Genomic DNA, 24,137 nt, shown 5'->3' with positions numbered 1-24,137 from the left:
AAAGGAATTTTTTTTAAAAAATCCACTGTTTCAAGTTCTACAGTTAATAATAAAAAGATCTCTATGGCCAACAGGGTACACATTTCTCTGTACATTGGTACAGCAAACAAAGACAGGGCTTCTATGGATAATTCTTTGTTGAAGAAATAATGGCACATCATAGCAGAATGAAAAGAACCTTATGGTCTGTCCAATCTCTTGCAACTGTCTTCATTTCAAAACTCACAAAACCTATGCTAACCAAGTCTGGGTATACTGTGTGCTTCCACACAGTCTTTTCACTCAGATTCCTTTCAGGTCTGCAATTTAGCAATAATATCCAACTGGACGCCAAAGGCTGGGCTTCTCAACAGAAATAGAGAATAAGCCAAACAGCACTTAAGAACTTGTACTAGCACAAGCTATATAACATTATATGATGGCAATTAAGGGAGGATTATAGAAGTTTTTGAGAATGTATTAAACTTCAACCTTCTACCTTATGTGCACATATTTTATTTAATGTATTTCAAAAGTATCAATTTATAGTTTGCATGGATCAGGTTATTTATCTATATAACTGGAACTGATTCTTCCAACTAATTCCATCCAGTACGATTAAAAATAGGACTAATTATTGCTCTTCTTAGCACTTTCATCAGTAAGCTACAAAGTAAACATAAAGCAAGAATTTCAGCAGCAGTTCCACATTTTATTAACTTCGTGTACTACAAGGCCTTACTGGCTACTGGTCTGCAATTCAAAAATGCAGCTTTGACCATATATTTAACTACATTTCTGATTAAAATTGTTAAGTGAGCCACCACTAACAAGAAATTGAACTTGTACAGTAACACAAGATGCATAAATAATTAAGAGGAACTATTAACATTTACAGTTTAAGAATGCAATGTAAAGATCTGAAAGCAATTTACAGTAAACTAGAATGTATAGAAGTATTCTGTAATATGGAATTAACAGAACTAGGATGCAGCCCTGTCACACTTATTTTGCATGAGGAAATAAATTATTTGAGGATATACCTTGTTGGGGGAGGTTGGAATGAAGCTAGAAGATTGCTGTTTCGTGAATATAGTCTAAATAAATGAGGTAGCAGAAGACAGGAAGGCAGCAGGAAAATGAAGAGATACAAATTCAGGACAGTGAACAATATTATACTCACAGTCTTATGATCTTAAAGAAGCTGGTCAAAAGCCAGGGATAGTAAACTATTATGTAGCTGCGAAGTAATAATGAATTAAAATAACCTTGGAGTAAAAGACAACACATCAAAATGTAATTTATAAAGTCAGAGGAGTTAAGTAAAAGTTCTTGAAAGAAAGAAGTGATGACAATGGTTTTGAGGGTGCTGGGAGTAAAACATTCTCCAGAGGGTGGCAATGTGAATGAGAATTGATCAATTATGGAGAGTTCAGAAATAAGGAATAGGTTAGAAGGCAATAAAGGGACAAAGCGGTGGTTTTATGGAGGAAGAGCAAATTGGCTATGGTGGAAGCAGTCGAGGAGATCGAGTGGAAGCCGGGAAAGCGTGTAGAGAAAGGGCCAGTTATGGGTCTTGAAAACATGTTAAAATTCTGAAAACAAAGTATTCAATATCCAGAGCTGGAGTTCATGATGGATTAATTATTCTCAAAAAAATTAAGTGACCTTGTAAGAGCAGGCAGGAAAGTACAAACTATAGAAATACTTGGCCTTGATCAAAACTTTATGCATTTTATAACCAAATTAGGCCTTCAATGAGCTTACCTGTTGCTTTCTGACGAACAATATTTCTGGCCTTTTCAACTCCAGGGGCACCAGAGGTAGTTGCACTTCTAAATCGCATATGCTCTTGTGTGCCATCAGCTTGGCTCCTCCAACTCAGAGAAAAGGACCTACCTACTCCAGTTACTTTACTAAGATCTTGATGTACACCTTAAAAGTTAATGACACATAAAACAGGTGTTTAGTCCCACAAATTGTTAATTCATCATTATTTTCAACATCTTATTGTTAGATAATATACATGACATCACTACACAGCAATTTAGATCACGGAGTTCACAAATGGTTTACAATATATTAAAATATGAACGGTGGATATTCATAAAATTTGATAGAACAATTTATCATAAATTTAATTTGACACATTTTTTCGCCTCCATTTTCTACTATGTCTTGAATTGGTCGGGTGTGTAGAAGAACCTCAATCTTCTGCGATCTGCTGTCACTTTGTCCCCTCCATCACTATTCAAAAACATCAGATGCACACTTCCATTCTGGCAACACACTGATAACAGGATTAGTATACCCTAGCAGACTGAGGTTGGCATCTGGGCCACATTTCCTCTAATTCTTAAAATGACAGCCCTCCAAACAGTTGTCTAAATTTTATTACCTCTCCCTCTTTGTTTCTTTTCCTTTTGCTCACTTAGCTTGTCCAGTGGTAAATCATTCATATCCAGACCGTACACACATCTTGCCAACACCACAGTGAGAGAATCCATTATTTTTGCCCATTCAGCAATCAGTTCATTCCAGGCAGTGAGAGAAGAAAGCACAGACAGCAGCTCATCCCATAGTTCCCGTGAGATATACACACTTAAATTAGCCCGAATCCAGGCGACAATGAGCGTCTGGAGAGAGGAAAAATAGTTCAAGATTGATATTGCTGTAGTGAAATCTTTTTAAGTTTGATTACAAATTGACACAAGGTCAACATTAAGCTAAAAACATATAATACTAAAAGCCTTTACTTTTCCTGCGACTGCACATCGGCATAATAAAGCATAGTAACTGAATCAAATACACTGTCTCAGCACAAATCACAATTCACACATAAAAACCTCAACGTCCAAGCAACAGCAAATAGCAAACTACAACAATCCACAACTGTTTACTTCGTGAAGTAATTTTTTGAAGTGCGATGCCTGTTATTTAATTTCATGACAGATATATACACTTGGATTTAACTGAAACAGAGAATTAAGTTCTAAATTTAGTGCAACAAAAACAAAGTGAATGGAAACGCTCAGCAGGTCTGGCAACATCTGTGAAGAAAATAAACAGAGTTAATGCTTCGGGTCTGGTGACCCTTCCTCATCCGAGAACCCGAAACACCAACTGTGTTTATTTTCTTCACAGATGCTGCCAGACCTGCTGAGTTTTTCATCCACTTTTTGTTATTGATTTACAGTATCCACAGTTCTTTCAGTTTTTGTCTAAATTCAGTGCTCCATTCCCATGTCACTGAGAAACAAAACAATTAGATCACTGCACATATAAATTGGGTCAACACTTTCAGGTGTTGACATTCTACGTGCATTTATCCTTACATCAGTGGTATAAACTGATCATGCAAATTGTTTCCGAATGACGTTGAATAAAACAATGAAGATGAGTGCCCTCTAACTCAGCACTGCATTTACTTCCCCAACGCTCTCGACTGTTTGGATCTGTACTGCTTTAGTGTGCTGGTCTCAGCACAGTACGTGATTCCTTTTTAAGTATGCTAATACAGACGGAGCACTGCTGCACTGACCCTGGATAGAGCTGAATTAACACAGAAGGCCAAGCAGCAGAGGAGCAGGAAGGATGACGTTTTGGGACTCGACCTTTCTTCAGAAATGGGGGAGGGGAAGGGGGTTCTGAAATAAATAGGGAGAGGGGAGAGGCAGATGGAAGATGGATTAACAAGGTAGGTGGAGAGGAGACAGACAGGTCAAAGAGGCAGAGATGGAGCCAGTAAAGGGGAGAGTAGGGAGGAGATAGGTCAGTCAAGGGAGGACAGTCCTTCCTCCCACGTATCCCATCCTCCCACCTCAAGCCCCACCCTCATCTCCTATCTACTAACCTCATCCTGCCCCCTTGACGTGTCTGTCCTCCCTGGACTGACCTATCTTCTCCCTACCTCCCCACCTACACTCACCTTTACTGGCTCCATGCCCACTTCTTTGATCGGTCTGTCTCCTCTCCACCTCCTCCTCTCTCCCTATTTATTTCAGGACCCCCTTCCCCTCCCCCATTTCTGAAGAAGGGTCGAGGCCTGAAACCTTCCTGCTCGGCCTGCTGTGTTCATTCAGGTCTACACCTTGTCATCTCAGATTCTCCAGCATCTGCAGTTCCTACTGTCTCTTGACCCTGGACAGCTTTGTTTTCCCAGTTTTCCAAAGAAAAACACATTTAAAAAACTGTCCCTATTCTACCCAACAAAGACAAGTTGAATAACCTACCTACTTTACATCACCAATAATCTCATTATTTCACACAATTTCCTGGCTTTGCAAAATAAGGTGCAATTACCCCACCCCACAGACACCCCAACCCCAACAACTAATTCACTCCACATTTATTTTGCAAAAAAAGGTAACGAATTGTGAAATTCAAAGAAAAGGCAATTTAATTCAATTTCACCTCCTCCAGTTGCATCTCTCTCTGTGACTCTGCTGCTTATTTTTGTTTGTTTTGTTTTAAAGCATAAATTGCCTTTGGATAAAGATAAATCAGTTAAATAATTAAAGACAGAAAGTTAAAAAAAAACGCAAAAAGACAGTGCAAAGGTTTTCTAGAATTCTAAAATTAATATGGTGCAAACATGTGCAACGATGTGAAGAAAATTTCAACAAATGTCAGCATTCATGATCATTGTTGTGATTTCTAGGAAACCATATAATGCTTCTACTTAATTTAAACGAAAACAGTATTAAAAGTTACAATAATAAAATCAGCTTAATAAAATGGCAAAAATGGTAAACAGCAAAAGGTTAAAATTTACAGTTAGAACACCTCCATTCTTCAGAGCAAATCTTACACTCCGTGCATTTTGCTCTCCCTTGTCACTTGGTATGTGTTGTTCTAGGCTCAAATTCAGACAGACTGTAGTTATACTAGAGTTTTGCACAGAACAGGCGTGAAACCATGTCCTGGACAGACTAAGCACACTTTTGACTCAATGCCTCGTGTGTAGAAATGAAGCAGCAAATGCATGGAATGAGGAGCAAAATGGCAGAAAAGCAGTTGTAGTCACTGAATGCTAACAAAAATGGCTTTTGCAAAAAATTAGTTCAGTTCTTGAAGACTGAACACCTGCAAAGTATGTTAACTACAATGTTATTATCCCAGTTGATGGTATTACTGGACAAGTCAAGTCTCAAAGTGAAACCTCGCATGATAGATTATACATTTTCTTTTTGTTGTTTTCTTACCAGTGGTCATCAGTCACGGTATCTTTGTGCAACTGCGGTCAATGATAAATATGAATATGGTCAAGATAAAACCAAGTTATTAATATACATGTAAAAAAGCAGTTTAGAAAGCTTTAAAGACAGCAAGAAAACCTGAATCCCTTTTCCCAGCAATTTCCTTTACAGACACAACCTCAGTGAAGCAACAACACTGTTTTAATTGTTTAATTTCTTTCTTTCTTAACTGACAAGGTGCAAGTACTTTCCTTCAGGGGCCTTCTACACATTCAAAAGATATGATTCTCTCCAAGAGACTCAAAAATCACTGGCTCCCTCACTCACTTTTCCAACGGATCTGTAACAAAAGCCCTGTCTAACTGCTAAAATAGTTAAGAACTTTTTGCCCAGCTCCTAAAGCACAGGCTGTCACAAACTGAAGTGCCTTTCTGCTGGTGTGAAACTTTTCTTCACAACTGAAACTGACTTTGCACGTCCATCTCCAAGTCTCTGTATTCTCCAAAGTGTCAACCTTGTAAAGAATTCATTAGTTAACTGCCCAGATAACGCACCTAGTCGTTTATTATATGCCAGATGCTTTCTTAGAATTTGTGTGAAATGTTGAAAAGTGGCTTTCTGGTCTCTTAAAAGAAGCAAGCTACCTTCACAGAAATAAAACCAAAAAACCTATTTACCTTAACTATAAAATACAAATTCCTTAATTACTACTCTAAATCTTGCATCACAACAGGCCTGGTAGTAACAAAATTGTAGTATTAGAGGTTATGCCAATGTTAATAATGAGGAAAATCATGACCAGACTGTTGGAAAGTAACTTGTTGATCAATTTAAAGCAGAATTTAAAGTCATTTAATATCAAACCTTATTATTCAGCATCCGACATGTGAAGGCAAATTCAACACCTAGCAAAGGAACAAAAGCCTCTTCTTGCTTTTGTACAACCATATATATGCACATTGTTGCATAAATGAATCCTTATACTACACAAAACTACACAGTGCAGCCTATTTGTAATGAATATTGGCAAGTGTACATGGCACGTAACAAAATGAGGCAATTCTCAGTTATGATGGAATTATTCGCTCATTACAAAATCTGACAATCAATCACAATATTAGCAGTAATTACTTAAAAAAAAATCTGGATTGTATATTCAAAATCCACCAGCGAACAATTTTTTTGAAGTCTTTAACAAACTTCCCCGAATTGGGTGGCTTGCTAGTCCATTTCAAGGGGCAGTTAAGAGTCAAACCCTTTGCTATGGGTCTGCAGGCACATGTAGAACAGAGAACATAACAGCGCAGTATAGGCCCTTTGGCCGCCGATGCTGTGCTGACCTGTGAAAACAATCTGAAGCCCATCTAACCTAACACTATTCCATTATCATCCATATGTTTATCCAAAGATTAAATGCCCTTAAAGTTGGCGAGTCTACTAGTGTTGCAGGCAGGACATTCCATGCCCTGACGACTTTCTGCGTAAAGAACCTACCTCTGACATCAGTCCTATATCTATCACCCCTCAATTTAAAGCTATGTCCCCTCATGCTAGCCATCACCATCTGAAGAAAAAGGCTCACTGTCCATCCTATCTAATGCTCTGATCATCTTGTATGTCTCTATTAAGTTGCCTCTTAACCTTCTTCTCTCTAAAGAAAACAGCCTCAAGTCCCTCAGCCTTTTCTCACAAGACCTTCCCTCCATACCGGGCAACATCCTGGTAAATTTCCTCTGCATCCTTTCCAATGCTTCCACATCCTTCCTGTAAGGTGGTGAATAGAACTGTATGCAATACTCCAAGTGCAACCGTACCAGAGTTTTGTACAGCTGCAACAAGACCTCATGGCTCCGAAACTCAATCCTGCTACCAATAAAACCTAACACACCGTACGCCTTCTTAACAACCCTATCAACCTGGGTGGCAACTTTCAGGGATCTATGCACATGGACACCGAGATCTCTCCGCTCATCCACACTACCCAGAATCTTACCATTTGCCCAGTACTCTGTATTTCTGTCACTCCTTCCAAAGTGAATCACCTCACACTTCTCCGCAATAAACTCCATTTGCCACCTCTCAGTCCAGCTCTGCAGCTTATCTATGTCCTTCTGTAACCTGCAACTTCCTTCCACTCTATCCACAATTCCATCAACTTTAGTGTCATCCAAAAATTTACTAACCCATCCATCTAAGCCTCATCCAAGTCATTTATGAAAATGACAAACAGCAGTGGCCCCAAAACAGATCCTTGTGGTACACCACCAGTAACTGAACTCCAGGCTGAACATTTCCCATCAACCATCACCCTCTGCCTTCTTACAGCTGAGCTAGGCAATTTCAGATCCAAACCGCTAAATCACCCTCAATTCTATGCCTCCGTATTTTCTACAATTGCCTACCGTGGGGAACCTTATCAAAAGCTTTACTGAAATCCATATACACCACATCAACCGCTTTACCCTTGTCCGCCTGTTGGGTCACCTTCTCAAAGATCTCAATAAGGTTTGTGAGGCACGACCTATCCTTCACAAAACTGCGTTGACTACCGCTAATCAAATTATTCCTTTCTGATGATTATAAATCCTCTCTCTTATTATCCTCTCCAACACTTCACCCACAACCGAAGTAAGGCTCACTGGTCTATAATTAACAGGGTTGTCTCTACTCCCCTTCTTGAGCAAGGGGACATTTGCTATCCTCAGTCTTCTGGCACTACTCCTGTAGACAATGATGACATATAGATCAAAGCCAAAGGCTCTGCAATCTCCTCCCTAGCCACCCAGAGAATCCGAAGATAAATCCCATCCAGCCCAGGGGACTTATCTATTTTCACACTTTCCAGAATTGCTTCCATATGAGCCTTCATGCTGTCTCGTCTTACAGCCTGTATCTCAGTATTCTTCACGAAAACACTATCTTTTTCCTGTGTGAACACTGACAAAAATTGTTCATTTAGCACCTCTCCTATCTCTTCAGACTCCACGCACAACTTCCCACTACTGTCCTTGACGGGTCCTAATCTTACTCTAATCACTCTTTTATTCCTGATATACCTATAGAAAGCTTTAGCGTTTTCCTTGATCCTACCTGCCAAAGACTTCTCATGTCCCCTCCTGGCTCCTCTTGCGCTCTGTTTAGACCCTTTCTGGCTAACTTGTAACTCTCAAGCGCCCTAACTGAGCCTTCACGCTTCATCTTTACATAAGCCTCCTTCTTCCTCTTGACAAGAGGTTCAACTTCTTTAGTAAATCATGGTTCCCTCGCTCGACCACTTCCTCCCTGCCTGACCGGTACATACTTATTAAGGGCACGCAGTAGCTGTTCCTTGAACAAGCTCCACATTTCAATTGTGCCCAGTCCCTGCAGCTTCCTTCCCTATCCAGTGCATCTTAAATCTTGCCTAATGACCTCATAATTGCCTTTCCCCCAGCTATAACTCTTGCCAAATGGTATACACCTATCCCTTTCCATTGCTAAAGTAAATGTCACTGAATTGCGGTCACTATCACCAAAGTGCTCACCTACCTCCAAATCTAACACCTGGCATGGTTCCTTACCCAGTATCAAATCCAATGCAGCCTCGCCTCTTGTTGGTGGATCTACACACTATGTCAGAAAACCCTCTTGCACACATTGGACAAAAACTGACCCCTCTAAAATGCTTGAACCATAGCTTTTCCAATCAATATTTGGAAATTTAAAGTCCCCCATGACAACTACCCGGTTACTTTTGCTCCTATCCAGAATCATCTTTGCAATCCTTTCCTCTGTATCTCTGGAACTTTTCAGATGCATATAGAAAACTCCCAACAGGGTGACCTCTCCTTTCCTGTTTCTAACCTCAGCCCATACTACCTCAGTGGACAAGCCCTCAAACATCCTCTCTGCTACCGTAATACTGTCTTTGACTAACAGTGCCACACCTCCCCCTCTTTTACCACCTTCCCTGATCTTACTGAAAACCCCAGAGCCTGCAACAACCATTCCTGTCCCTGCTCTATCCATGTCTCTGAAATGACCACAACATCGAAGTCCCAGGTACCAACCCTTCCTACAAGTTCAGCCACCTTATTCCATTTGACTAGATGAATGTGACAGATTTCCACCCCAAGATTTTGTTTTTGTTTTACAGCAATGGTGCTTTTATGGTCATCATTAATGAGACCAGCTGTTCTCTGAATTTGAACTCCACCAACTGTTCTGGTGGTATTTAAATCATATGCCTGGAACATTAATCCAAGCCTCTGAATTACTAGTGCAGTGACATTACCACACTACCCACCATACCTGAGATTTTAAAAATATCCATTGGTTTTAATTGTAGGAAACAGGAACTGGGAACCAACGAGCTTGGACAGATGTGGATTAAAGGCAAGCTTGGGAATTAAAGCAAAGGCTGTAACTCAATGCATCTTGTCTTTTGAGCATACTTTTATCCTGATTCCAACAACCTGTAAAATTTTATGCCACAATAATATGGCACTGTCCTACAAACAAGAATCCTTGTTCTGAAATAGCTTTTTAGATCTTATTTTTGCAGATAGTTCCAGGGATTTATGATAATCTAGCAACAAGAGGATGAGTAACAATCTGGCAGATACCAGCACCTACCTACAGATGGCAACAGACCCCATGCCAGAACTGGAAAACCAAATCACCGCTACCCTAAGGGAATTACACCAGGCAGGGGAAATTAACAAAACAGACTACCTGAGGGTGAAACTGGAGGAATCAAACAGAACCCATTCCTACGGGGTCCACAAGATAAATGAGCCAGAAGTGACCCTTAGACCCACAGTCCCCCTCCCAGGTACACCAACATACAGACTGGCTGAAGAATTAGTAAGGAAACTGACACCTGGCAAATGGCTCAACCCAAGCTAACCACTTGCCTAAGAACTCCTCAATATCAAAGATGCCAGAATCGACAAAGACAAAATTATGACCTCTTTTGACATGACAACACTGTTTACTTCCAATGACATCCCCTTAGTTAAGGGAACACTAGTCTTGTTACTAGACGAACCAATTATGCCAAACCCCTCCAACACCAAAACGACCAAACACAAACTCTTAACTGCGAGACTTATGCCTCACGATCCACTTTGTCTTCAACAGCCAGCTATACAAATAAGTCAACCAAATACCCTTGGAATGACCCATGTCAGGGCTTATAGCTGAAACAGTAGTGCAAAGATGCGAACTGACAGCTCTTCCCATTAACCAGCCAAAACTGCAGGTCCACTATGCGGATGGCGTATTTGTTGTCATCAAGTGCACAAAACTGAAGGAAACCCACCAACTCATCAACGCCATTCTCAACAGCATAAAATTCACTGGGAAAGAGAACCACAACTGACTCCCATACCTGGACTTAATGGTCGAACAAAGGGCCAACAGTGAGCTCCCGACCAACATATAAGGAATGCCACCCATACGGACCACACACCTAACTACAATAACAACAACAACCCCAACACCCACAAATAGAGCTGCATCAGAACTTTGTTCAAAAGAGCCATGACACACTACAGCACCCTGGAAAAGCACAAAGCTGAAGGGTACCTCCACAGCATCTTTAAAAACAAAACAGCGACCCAAAAAGTGTAATCTGCTGGTACTTAACAGACAACAGGAAAACACAGCAAGGCCAATTATACTAGTCACCCTGCCATACATCAAGAACGTATCAGACATGACCACCAGACTACTCCGACCACTCGGAATCATGGTAGCACACAAACCCACAGCTGCACTACAACTACTGCCTAGAACAAAGGATCCCAAACACACAACTGACAGGACCAATGTTATATATAAAAATCCCATATAAAGGACTGCCTCAAACAATATACTGGGCAGACCTTGAAAAAAAAACTATCAGGGTACATGAGCACCAACCAGCTACCAAGAGACACAATCAACTAGTATGTTTCTCCACCACCCCCACCATATACACTAAGGCTGCCACCAGTTTGACTGAGACAACATAAACAACCCTGGAAAAGATAAAGACACACATAGGAATTCCTAGAGGCTTGGTACTCAACTCGGAGCTCCATCAACAAACATGTGGAAATAGACCCTACATACCAACAACTACGAAGCAGAACCATAAGAGACCAACCATCACATCAAACTGGGCCACATCAATAACAAGTGGGACGGACCAACAACACTTCATCGGAGGTGCACTGATGATGTTGTCTAGTATGATGATGAAACATCTGCAAGCAAACCTACCAGCTCATCAAACAAATCAACAACCCTAGTAACAATCAATTCTGCAGCTTACATATGAATACTTAACAAATGCCACCACACAAATAAACTTGTCTGTGTCCTTCTATAACTTGCAACATGGTTCAGTTTCTATGACACAACCTCAGTTGGTTTTAGTTTTCTTCGTGTTAAGTTCAATTGTACTTGAAGGTTTTTGTTTTTGTTTTCTGCTCTATGTTAATTTAACTTTCAGTTCAATTTGTTTTGAGAATAATCTCAAAAATATATAAATTAAACTTTGAAATATAGATTTCCCCACAAAAGGAAATCTTTAACCTATCCCTCCTTGCACAAAATACCAGCTAGCATTGGGTCAAGAACAAAAATTGAATAGACAGCATTTTAGTGGGAATGACACGAAGGAAGTCACCCAGATATCTTACAAACAAGATAAGACTAACAAGTGAAGATGGGTGATGGAAGAGAAACTTTAAACAGACGGAAGTCCAAGGGTAATTCAGAAGGAGTGCGAGAAAGGTCTGACTTTGCGAAAAGTAGAATTTGGAAACAGCAATAGATTCTCTGAATGAATGAGCTCTAGCGAGTAACAAACAAGACCATAAGCTGTTCATACTTATTAGGGATAAGGATACGGGACAGTGAAGATACATTTCAGGAACTGTGTCATCCCACAATGCAGATAAAGCATCGACTTTTTTTTTACATTATATGCTTGATTTAAGTGACAATCTGCAAGGAGTAGCCTCAAATTTCTGAGGGGAGATTTTGATCAAGACTCCTTCAGAAATGCAGAGCCATAATTCCATTCTGACAGCACCCTCTCACGCAGGGCTGTCAGAGGAATGCAAACTATATCCTCTTTATACAACTGTTAGCTCTTATATTCTGAAGTTTAAAGACTCAATCATCTTCACAGTTGTTGTTAAATACTAAGCGCACAAGGGAAGTGAGACGTTAGGGAGCCAGCAATTTCCTGGACAATTCTTCAGAGTTTGGTGTGAGAGAGATTTTGCAGTCTACCCATTTGCAACTTCCATCTACACTGGAATAACATTTGCCGCTGAGTTGCCCAGTGTGTTTTTCGACATTAAAAGTTGCTTCATGAATGGTTGTTGTTATTGGCCATGTTGAAATTATCATGGTTCTCTAAGACAATCCAAGATTTCTAGGCTTTAGAGAAAGCTGGATGATGTTTGGTGCAGCTCAACCATATGAGATATTGGATGGTAAAGCCAACTCTGTGCTAGACTCATTGATGGCTTTCCTCCATAATCTTGGTAACAAAACTGGGTCTGCACGAAAGGGAACGACCAGAACGGGAGCCAGGAAAAATTCAAGTGCACCCATCCACCATGCTACCCATCATGACAGGTTCCTAACTAATGTTATTATAGAAACTGCAAGATAAAACCTACAGTAAGCATAGTTCAAATATTTCAGAAATCAGGTGAACCTAAATTGTAATTTCAATTTCAAATAATTTTAGGGAATTTGCTAATTTGAAGCCATAAAATGTAAGATTAAAAGAATCAATAAGAAAAATAAATACAGGCCTGCTACATTTAGTCATGAATGGTAGTGGACATTTAAACAACTCATTGGAGGAGAAGGCACCACAAATATCTAATTCTTAACGATCTAAGAGCCCAGCACACCAGTGCAAAATATAAGATTGAAGCATTCGTGCCAATCTTCAGCTGGAAGTGCCAAGTGGATGATCCATCACACCTCCTCCAGTGATCTCCAGCGTTACAGATTTGTCTTCAGTCACTTCACGGGATATCAATCAATAGTTGGAGACACTGGATACAGCAAAGGCTGTATTCCGCACAGTACTGAAGACTTGTGCTCCAAAACTCGCTGCTTCCCTAGCCAAGCTCTTCCAGTAAAGTTACAACATTGGCATCTACTCAACAATGTGGAAATTTCCCCATGTATCTCCTCTCTGCATTAAAAGCAGGACAAATCCAACCCACCCAATTACTGCCCCACCAGTCAACTCTCAATCATCAGTAAAACAATTGAATTGGTCATCAATAGTGCTATCACGAAACAACTGGGCAGCAACAACCTATTCACTGGCACCCAGTTTGGGTTCCACCAGGGCCACTCAGCCTCCAGCCTTGGTTCAAACATGGACAAATGAGCTGAAATCTGGAGGTGAGGTGAAAGTGACAGCCCTTGACATCAAGGCTATATCCAACCAAGCATCAACAAGCCCTAGCAAACTGGAATCAATGGGTATTGGGGGAAAATTCTCCACTCGTTGGAGTTATACCTGGCACATAGGAAGATGATCGTGATTGTTGGAGGTCAGTCATCTCAGCTCCAGGACATCGCCATAGGGGTTCTTCAGGGTAGTGTCCTAGGCACAACCATCGTCAGTTGCTTCATCAGTGACCTTGCCTCCAACAGAAGGTCAGAAAAAGTGATGTTTGCTGATGATAGCTCAATATTCAGCACCATTTGAGATACCTCAGATACTGAAGCAAATATTCTAATTCAACAAGATCTGAGCAAACACAAATGCCAGACTATGACCACCTCTAATAAGACACAATCTATCCACCGTAACTTTACAATCAATGTTACCATCACTGAATTCCCTCTATCAACATCCTGGGGTTACCAGTGACCAGAAACTCAGCTATACTTGCCATATAAACAGAGGCTACTATAGCAAGTCAGAGTTGAAGAATAGTGCAGAGAGTATCTCATCCAGGATAGAGCAGCCCACTCATTTTTTTTTAAAACTCATTCACGGGATAAGGATATTGCAAGCTAGGCCAGCATTTATTGATCATCCTTAATTGCCAGGGGAATCAACCACATTGCTGTGTGTCTGGAGTGATATGTAGGCTAGACCAGGTAAGGATGGCAGATTTCCTCCCTGAAGGACATTAGTGAACCTGATGGATTTTTACTATAATCAACAATGCTTCACAGTTATCATTTACACTCGTAAATCCAGATTTTTATTCAAATTCCACTATCTGCCATGGCAGGATTCAAACTCAGGTTCCCAGAACACTACCTCAGTCTCTGGATTAACAGTCCAGGGATAGTACCATTAGGTCATTGCCTCCACTTCACACTACATCCACAAGAATCCATTTCCTCCACCAGAGATGCTCAGTAACAGCAGTGCGTACTACAAGATGCACTGCAAAGTTCACCACAAATCCTCACGCTGCACTTTCCCAAACTACAACCACTTTCATCTAGAAGGAAAAAGGAAACAAATATTTGGGAATACCATCATCTGCAAGTTTCCCTCCAAGCCACTCACCATCCTGACTTAAAAATATATCACAGTTCTAAAACTATTACTGGGTTAAAATTCTTCAATTCCCTCCCAAATGGTATTGTTGATCAAACCACAGCAGATGGGCTGCAAAGATTCAAGGAAACGGCTCACTACCACGTTCTCAAAGGCAAATAGGAACGGGCAATAAATACTAGCCTGCCAGCGATACCTACATGCCACAAATGAATAAAAAAACTAAGATATTATCAACGATCTATTCCTATAGTAGTGTCACTAGTTTCAAAACCAATCAACGGCCTTTTAAAACCCAATATCTGCTCATGCAGAAAACACAGTTGCAGCAATTTATAATTGAAGATGTTGACCAATTAGGAAACAGCTAATCTAAGTGGGTACCAGATAAGCGCTGGGGGAGATTGCTCAATTTAACACCAATCCCACAATATTATTAAGGCACTAAAACAAGGCTGGATACAATATAAAATATTGACCTTTGTAAACACTACAGGTAATGCAAAATACGCATCTTCAGCCAACACAAGGGCCACAAGTAAATCCACAGGAGCCAACTTGGATGTCTACCAATACAAAGTGTATGAACCAGCATGACAATAATCAGCATTGTGAGCTCTTGGTGACAATTAGTCACTCAGTTTTCTTTCCTGGGTTCATTAAAGATAGCTTTGTAAGTTCTAATGACTAATTTGACCTTTTTAAATACAAATTGTTAGATTAGACAAATATATTGTACTGACACATACACACAGCAAGGTTCACAATAAGCTAGTGCTATATTTACACATTTTACCCGGAAAAGTAGGCCAGCCATGTGCTCCGCAAAAATATCCCGGTTGTGCAAATCCTGTTGCTTTGGCATAATTGCTTCAGTTATCTTCAGTAATATGCGCAAAAGTTGCTCCCTGCATGAAAGTCAAAAAAGTCCAGTCATTCAAAAATATACTAAGTATACATCCAAATCAACGACGTTGAACTTTTCTCAATTTCCTGTCCCTCTAGGATCGTATAATATATTTGAAGACGTATAATTTTCTCAGCATTGAATTAATCACGTCCAAGAAAGTGAATTTTACATCTGTGGGCAAGGTATCCTGTTAGGTGCAAATAGTCATAAATTGGTCTCTATTATAGTCCTGTGCAAAGTAATCAGTTTACAAAACTGACTACCAGAACAGCAATAAATTTCAGGGAAAAAGAAGAAAGTTTGGGAACCTTAGCAGCAGAGTGCAGGACTTCAGCTCTTGGAAATATCCTAACATTGAAATAGGTAAGTTACAACAGGTAATTTGCATTAGAATAACATTTCATGCATCTTAAGTATGGTAGGGCTATAGTACTTAAAATATGGTTACGACGACCATTTAACTACACCATGAAATTAATTTCGGATCCAAGGAGTCAGAGAAAATATCTTCTTTCCCAAACTAAAGAAAATCTCAAAACTTCAAATCAAACAGAATCAGTTTAGGGTTAAATATTTATTTTGGCTTGAAATACATAACAAAAATCAACAGTATCAAATTAAAATTACATCAAGATGTGCTACCTACATTTGAAGTAAATGGGCACATTTACTCTTTCAAAAATATAAGAATAAACATCAGAAAAATATAGACAAGCCCGATAGCCAAACTCACCATGTTTTCTTGCTCATGTTTAATTCCATGATCATGTGCCGGTAGATACTTAATACTGCCTTGCAGACGTCAATCTGTTCCGCGAGGATCTTTGAGACATCAGTGCAGGGTTCCAACAAGAACACATTTGCAGAATTTGTCAAAAATACCTTTCAAAAATAAACAAATTTTCTGTCAAAATGTACCTGAAGCATCACTGCCCTTGATAGGAACGGATTTCTCTGAGCAATTGTTATGACAAGTTGCTAAATGTACCCATGCACTGATGCACTTCAAAGTGTATTAAAGCAAAATAGAAACCGCACTCTTTCAGAAAATCTTTCACAATTTTATACGACTTCTGCATATCTTGCTCCTTGAATATTTCACAATACAAAAGCTGTGCAAATGCGAAATAATAATAGAAACTAGTGGAAATATTCAGGAGGTTAAACAGCATTGAGAGAAAATAGGAGTTAAGTAACTCCATAAGGACAAAAAGTTTTTAAATCAAGTTTGGAATACTAAAGTGATGATCAGTATCAACAAAGCCATACTGCAAGAAATGAGTGTTTCCTCTACCACAAAGGTTGCGCAACTGATTGCAGACCTTTCAGCCACAGCATGTTGAACATCATATGAAAGCAAGTCACCGAGCATTGTAAAGCTACATGACAAAGTAAGGCATGCCGAAATAAATCACAGAAACATTACTACTGTGGATATATTGTTGAGAATAAACAAAAGCCACACATTTCATTTTTGGGAGGAGATATTAATGAAAAAGAATCATTTGCATATTAAAACTGATTACGAACAACAAAAATAAAACATTAAGAGAGAGATATAGAAGCACATCTCATATGATTAAAGGGGGAACAAAACTATTAAGTGTCACCGAGAATAAAAATCAGCTCATGCAAGAACTTGATCGACACTCACTTGCAAAGTTGATTGAATACCGGCCTGAATATTTGCATTTTCCTCTTCAAAGACACAGCCCCGATTGATGGCATTTGTAAAAGAGTACGTTCTTCCCCAACTAGATGTACGCCGATGCCTTGATTGCTGAATGGTCTTAGAAGCAAAAAGATTTTATTATATTTATGCTACGAAGTGCAAACCTCTGAGGACAGCATTTTCAATTTTGTAATTAATCTACCAACACTGAAATAGTCAAAATGTCAATCATTCCATAAATCTCAACTAATCACTGTCATCCAATAAACAGCAAATTGACGTGCATAGATTATGCATGAATTAACCTAAATAGTCCCCATGATGCCAAATCAAGAGAAATGCTTGGAACACCATCTAGTGGTCAGATTTTAGTGCTGAATATTAAGGTATTAAGCCATTCTTCTTCAAATGTATTTATCCCTCCTTTTATTGAGCACACACTTTGTTTTTAGCTTTGGCGAGATATAAACACTAGACATATAGAACACACCTATCAAAAGATACAGAAAGAGGGCAAAACTCAAAGCAAAAAAAAATTCACAAACTGACAGAACATGAAGGTTATGCTGAAGAATATATACTTTATCCTATCAGCCCACAAGCTCTGGGCATCATTTATTGTTCATTCATAATTCCCTTCAGAAAGGTTTGCTAGAACATTTCAGAGTTTACTTAAGAATTAACCACATTACCGTGGGTCTTCACAACAATGATCGTATCATGGCCATCATTACCGAAACAAGCTTTTCCAATTCCAAATTTCTTTTAAAGGAATGTAAATTCCACCAGCTGCCATCATCAGACTTGAATCTGTGTTCTCACAACACTAGCACACAGCCAGGATAAATACCCAGAAACGAATGCAAAATTTTCTTCCTTCCATTAATGCCCTGAACAATTTATCACGGCCAACATATATTCAGATAGACAATTTTTAAAAAAAACTGAATTGATGTCACTTTTAGAAATCTAGTTTTGTCACCTGGGTGACTTCTATATTAATACTTCTACCTCTGTTTTCAAACCATAGATGAGCTCACATGAAAACTACATTGCAAGTTTCATAATTTCATAAACCAGAATGCAGCACTATTAGATTAGAGTACACATAAGATGGTCTTACAAATGAAATTGTAGGAAATGTTATACCATCATTTAACATTTGTTTGGGATACAAAGTTAATCAAGTGAAATAAATTTCTATAAAATGGTAATGAAGTGTAGAGCTGGATGAACACAGCAGACCAAGCAGCATCTTAGGAGCAGAAAAGCTGACATTTTGGGCCTAGGCCCTTCATCAGAAATGGTCTCCATCTCAGGCAACCACCTAGAAACCGATATCCATTTCAAGCCCACCAACTCCCACAGCTACCTAGAATACACCACCTCCCACCTACCTTCCGGCAAAAATGCCATCCCCTATTCCCAATTCCATCACCTTCGCCACATCTGCTCCCAGGATGAGGCATTCCATCCCCCGTACATCTCAGAGGCCTTATCTTCCCACCACACCCCCCACCCTGACCAGACCACAAACCCCCGCCAACCCGCAGTGGTCAAGAACGCCTTGACCACATCTCCCGCATCAAACAGCCATTTCTGAAGAAGGGTCTAGGCCCGAAACATCAACTTTTCTGCTCCTAAGATGCTGCTTGGCCTGCTGTGTTCATCCAGCTCGACACTTTATCATCTCAGATTCTCCAGCATCTGCAGTTCCTATTATCTCTTCTATAAAATGGTATTCTGAATGTACAATTCACAATAGTTCTCAGGAATATACAAAGGAAGAATCAACCTGCATTTATAAGAAGAATCAACCTGCCTTGCACAGCTATATTTCTAAGCACTTTACAGCAAAATAATTAGTTTTGAAGTGCAGTCACTGTTTCCATGTAGGAAACGCAGGTTTGTAATAAGTTTCCACTGAGAAATGGACAATTGAGCAAATAATCTGTTTTTGTGATGTTGATTGAGGGATAATTATTGGCCAGTCCATCAGGACTACCTCTCTGCTCTTCTTTTAAGTGGTAACCATAGAATCTTTTCCATTTTTCTGAAAGTTTAGACAAGGCCTCAATCAAAGGCACCATTTCCAACAGTGCAGCATTCCTTCAGTAATGCATGCATGGTTTCTCTGCAAATACAACAAGTTCTTTACATCTGACATTGTTCCATCTCACACTTATAAAAATCACCATTTTCAACTAAATATACTGGTGTCGGACTGTTTTCTTGTTTTTTTTTGAGAGGAGGAAAGTATCAGAATATTTCCTGGACATAGCTGCACTTTTTCACTAAAAGCCACTTTAACATCAGGCACTGATAAGTCCATGACAAAATGCAGGCTATGTTCCTGACACAAGAATGCCTTAAGCCTACTCTTGATTGCACATACATGCTGCATTTGATCATGTTTGCTCAATTGTAAATCTCATGGCTATTCTACATAAACTTGCACTCCATCATTTAATGCTTGGATTAAAATGCAAATCCGAGAGAAGAAAGGCTTGACCAATAGAACTGGACAAGAAATCAACAACTTTGAATTTTTGCTTTACATCAATCAAGAAAGGGTAAATCACATGAAAAATAGCAAAATGGTTAATTGCTCTGATATCACTTGAAAGTTCTTATTTACCTCTTTATTATCAGTCAGCAATACAGAAAGATGCTCTGGATGATCAACAACATCATCATCTGTTTCTGACTTTTCCGGCTCAGCCATAAATGGAGGTTTGTTTTCTTGCAAGATCCATTTTCGATAAACCTTTACCACTTTTTTTATTGCTGATGCTTCACAAGACGGTAGCAGAAAACCCTAAAAGAAATACCAATTAGATGCACAAGCTCTACTAACTGACACATAAAACAAGATAAAACTACCAAGATGTAACTGTTTGTGAATGCAAATATATCAGAAGCACCTATAATTGATCAGCTTACTGAAATCATTCCAATCATTTATTAACTGACAAATTCATATAATATTTTGTCAATTGATTGTTCCACAACAACAGGAGCATCTTCAAACTAATTTAAAATGTAGGAAGAACTCGGAGGAGTAATGCACACTGAGCGACATGGAGTGATGGACTCATTTAAGCAGTACTTTTTACATACTAGCATTTTGCTATGATAGCCTTTATTGGCAGTTTTTCAACTTAGATTTGCCATTCAATTGTTATAAAAATCAAGCAGTAGCAGATGCACCAAATCAGGACATGCATCAGATGGAAGCAGTGAAAGTGAAAAGAATTCCACGTATAGCTTAATTTGTTTTTAACATGACGGCAGTTTATAGTGACTGTTTTTTGGAACCTAATCTGCTCACCTAAGACATTACCAACTTATGGTATTGACTCTGTTATAATAATCAGATACTTCAGCACAAGGTTCCATTCTGAACTGGTTTTCAGATCTCAGTGTCGAATGACATCTATTGAAGACAACTCAAAAATGAATGGGCCTACCTTAGACATAAAAGTAGCTTCAGTTTTACATTCCTTCTCTCTGAACGCCAGATCATTGAATGCCTGAGAGAACAAGATCTATCTACGCTTGCAAAATAAAATGAAGAATCAAAACAATCCTAAATCTCGCCAAAACTTTAAAAATGTTATGGTCCAGTATAGCCTGATATAAATGAGTGTAAAAATCTTCACGGCTATGTGTTATGTCTAACATTCTGTAACTAAGAGGGAGGCTGCACTTTGTTACCCGGCAGCACCCGCCCCTGTTAACAGATACACAACCAACATGCTATAACGCTAACTGGGCTCCAATACATCATAGTTTTCTGTATTGTTAATATGCTGACATTTTTAATACCAAATTAATTGATCTGCAAATTAAACACAAAGCACAGTTCAGCTCTACTGTCTAATTTGCACTGCTGTCGAGGATATGGCAGTATACAAATTCACTTGTCTTAGAATCACAGTCATAGTGCTCAATGGCATAGGTAGCCATTCAGCCCATCATGTTCATGCCAGTTCTCTGCATAACAATATTGTCGGTTCCAATGTCGTGCTCTCAGTATAACTTTAGACTTTCAAATGCATTGCTAACAATATTGCTCACCTTTGTGATAGTGGTACACTTGGATATGTGGCTTTCTATCGCATCATCTAAGCAATTAATCAAGATGGTGATTACTTCAGGCGCAACATATACTAATCAAACTGCTCAGACATGCTATGACAACCCGCTGGAACGAATTGAACTTGAATCCAGGTCTTCTAGTTCAGAGGGAGGGACACTATCACAGTGCCACAAAAGCCCCTACCTTGATCTCAGTGGCCCTGGAGGTTTATTCCTTTCAACCACCTAACATTGCCTTTTGAAATTATTAATCAGATTCACTCTTACAGCTAGGAAGTTCGAGGTCACTACTGTTATACAGAATGAGTAGTAATGATCAACACAAAACAGAGTTATTTAAAACCAATCATTACAACAAAAATTTCTGTGCTGATGAAGGGTCTAGGCCCGAAATTTCAGCTTTTGTACTCCCGAGATGCTGCTTGGCCTGCTGTGTTCATCAGCTCCACACTTTGTTATTGCAACAAAAATGCACTCTTATAGGCTGTTAACCAAATATTTTTGGATCAACCAGTCTGCATATAGAAATGTGGAAAATTTATGCTGATGGTTGTACACTGCCACAAATGAATTTAATCCACATGGTTCTTCCACAGTTTTCTTGTTGCTTCTTTCCCAAAAACGCCTCCAAAGATCCAGCAAATACTAGTTAAATCAAAATACATAATCCTTCCTTAAACATTCCAAATATGAAAAAAAAATGCTCAGGTAAAATCTAGATGTTACTGTCTATCAAAACAGAGACTTAAAATTTAAATTTAAGATTAACAATTTACCTGCAAATTTTCCTTCATCTATTAATCCTAAGCTCTTGGTATAATTTTTAGTATATATCTGAGACAGTAACTGAAAACCTTCAATCTGTGATTAAAAACTGAATTCATATAACTATTTATTGAGCTTTGTAAATCAAAAGAATGAATACTAAATTACATACAAGCATATTAATTGCTGTAAATTTTGAAAGGTTAAACAATAAGCTTTCAAGATTCATAAAAAATAACTGGTTTAAACGCTGCAATTAACTTTAGTTGTCTGGTCATTTACTGTGGAGTACATGAAGAAAAGAACTGCACTTCCTGAAAAATGAAACATTCGCACTTTAAAGTAGGGATAAATTTGCATCTGAGCCAGGACCTGGAAAGTTATAATTCTAATTTACTAGAGTCAAAAAAACTTAAAACTGGACTCAGGAATAATCCATGGTTATAAAGCAGATTGCAAGTAGATTCCATTAGGCAACTATGTGAGCCTGAAAGCGGAGTTTAGAAGAAGTGAATTGGCACATTTGGTTAGGGGACAGATTAATAGAGACACACAGTGATAGATATTTAAGGAAATATTTCAGAAAACTCTAAATAAGCATCTCCCTGTCTGAAGAAATGTTCTAAACAGAACATCCATCGTCTGTGGCTAGTTAAAGAAGTTTGGCACAGCATCAAACTAAAAGGAAAAGCACATAACTCCACAAAGATGATTGACAGTTCAGATGATTAGTCAAAATATGAAGAACGGTAAGATGACTAAAGGGTTAATCAGGAGGTAGAGATTACAACATGGGGGAACAAACTAGGAATGTAAAAATGGATAGCAAGAGTTTCTGTGAGTAATTTAAAGAGTAAGTTAAGTGAGCACTGGTCCTCTAGAAAGTGAGAACAGGGAGGTAATCGTAAAGGAGGAAATGGTGGGTGAAATGAATTTTGTTGCTGCCTTCAGAATAGGAAGTACGAAAAACATTCCAGTAACATCTGGAAATGAGGGGGTGGAAGAGAGAAAGGAACTTAGTCAAATTATAATCATGAGGGAAGCAGGACAAAGCAAACTCATGGAGTTGTGAACTGACAAGTCCCTGGGCCCAGATGAACTTCATTCCGGGGCCTTCAAAGAGGTTGTTAGTGTAGTTAATTCTACAAAATTCCGTACATCCTGGAAAGGTTATAATGGATTGCAAAGTAGGAAATATTTTATTAGATTGATGAAGTGGTGGAAGCAGAAAACAGCAAACAATAGGTCTGCTAACTCAATGTCTGTCATGGGGAAGTTGCTTGAATCAATCACACTTTTAAAAAATTCAACATAATTGGGAAGACTCTGCATGGTTTTGTCAAAGGGAAATCATGCTTTGCCAAATTATTGGAGTTCTTAAAGGAGTAACATGCACTGTGGATAAAAAACAAACAAACAAACAAAGTCTGTAAGTACGTTTTACTTGAGCTTCCAGAAGGCATTTGACAAAATGCCACAAATGTTATTTTGCAAAGTAAAAGCTCACTGTGTTTGGGGATTCTAACAGGTTGCCATGGAGGGGCTCTGGCTAACTGACACAAATAACAGTATGCAGAAATGAAGTTTTGATTGGCAGTATGTAATGAGTAGAATCCTGCAGGGGTCTCAATTTCTTATTTTTACAATTTACATGAATGACTTAGGTAAAGTGAAGTCAAGGCATGGCAGCAACATTTCCAGATGACATCACAACAAGCAAGAATGCACATTGTGAAGAAGGCACAATAAAGTTGCAAACAAACATAGGGTTGAGTGATCAGGCAAAGATCTGGTAGATGGACCTGTGCATGAAAATGTGAAGCTTTTCAGTTTGCTAGGAAGAATGAAAAATAAGGGTATTAGTTAAATAAGGGTATTGTCAAATTCAAGGGTAGACAGTAACGGAGGTATTCTTGTTCTAGCTCATGAGTCACAACAGGTTAATGTGCAGGTACAGTGTGTAATCAAGGGGGCCTGATGGAATGT

The 24,137-nt window shown here is 39.0% G+C and overlaps 1 protein-coding gene across 5 annotated transcripts in view; it reads right to left on the bottom strand.

Annotated features, from left to right (window-relative positions):
- ralgapa2 (Ral GTPase activating protein catalytic subunit alpha 2) overlaps positions 1-24,137 on the bottom strand; it is a 522,648-nt gene that overhangs the window by 368,120 nt on the left and 130,391 nt on the right. For all 5 annotated transcript variants that reach the window (XM_048535653.2, XM_059648353.1, XM_059648352.1 and 2 more), the window contains 6 exons: positions 19,924-20,103; positions 17,268-17,402; positions 16,347-16,495; positions 15,500-15,611; positions 2,378-2,615; positions 1,747-1,914 (listed from right to left, as the gene is read on the bottom strand). In XM_048535653.2, coding sequence (XP_048391610.2) covers positions 1,747-1,914; positions 2,378-2,615; positions 15,500-15,611; positions 16,347-16,495; positions 17,268-17,402; positions 19,924-20,103 — 982 coding nt within the window. The remainder of the gene's footprint in view (positions 1-1,746; positions 1,915-2,377; positions 2,616-15,499; positions 15,612-16,346; positions 16,496-17,267; positions 17,403-19,923; positions 20,104-24,137) is intronic.

Source organism: Stegostoma tigrinum, chromosome 9 (genome assembly GCF_030684315.1).
Source record: "Stegostoma tigrinum isolate sSteTig4 chromosome 9, sSteTig4.hap1, whole genome shotgun sequence".
Lineage (NCBI taxonomy): Eukaryota > Metazoa > Chordata > Chondrichthyes > Orectolobiformes > Stegostomatidae > Stegostoma > Stegostoma tigrinum.
The sequence above is the reverse complement of the archived record's forward strand: the minus strand, read 5'-3'. Positions and strand labels throughout refer to the sequence as shown.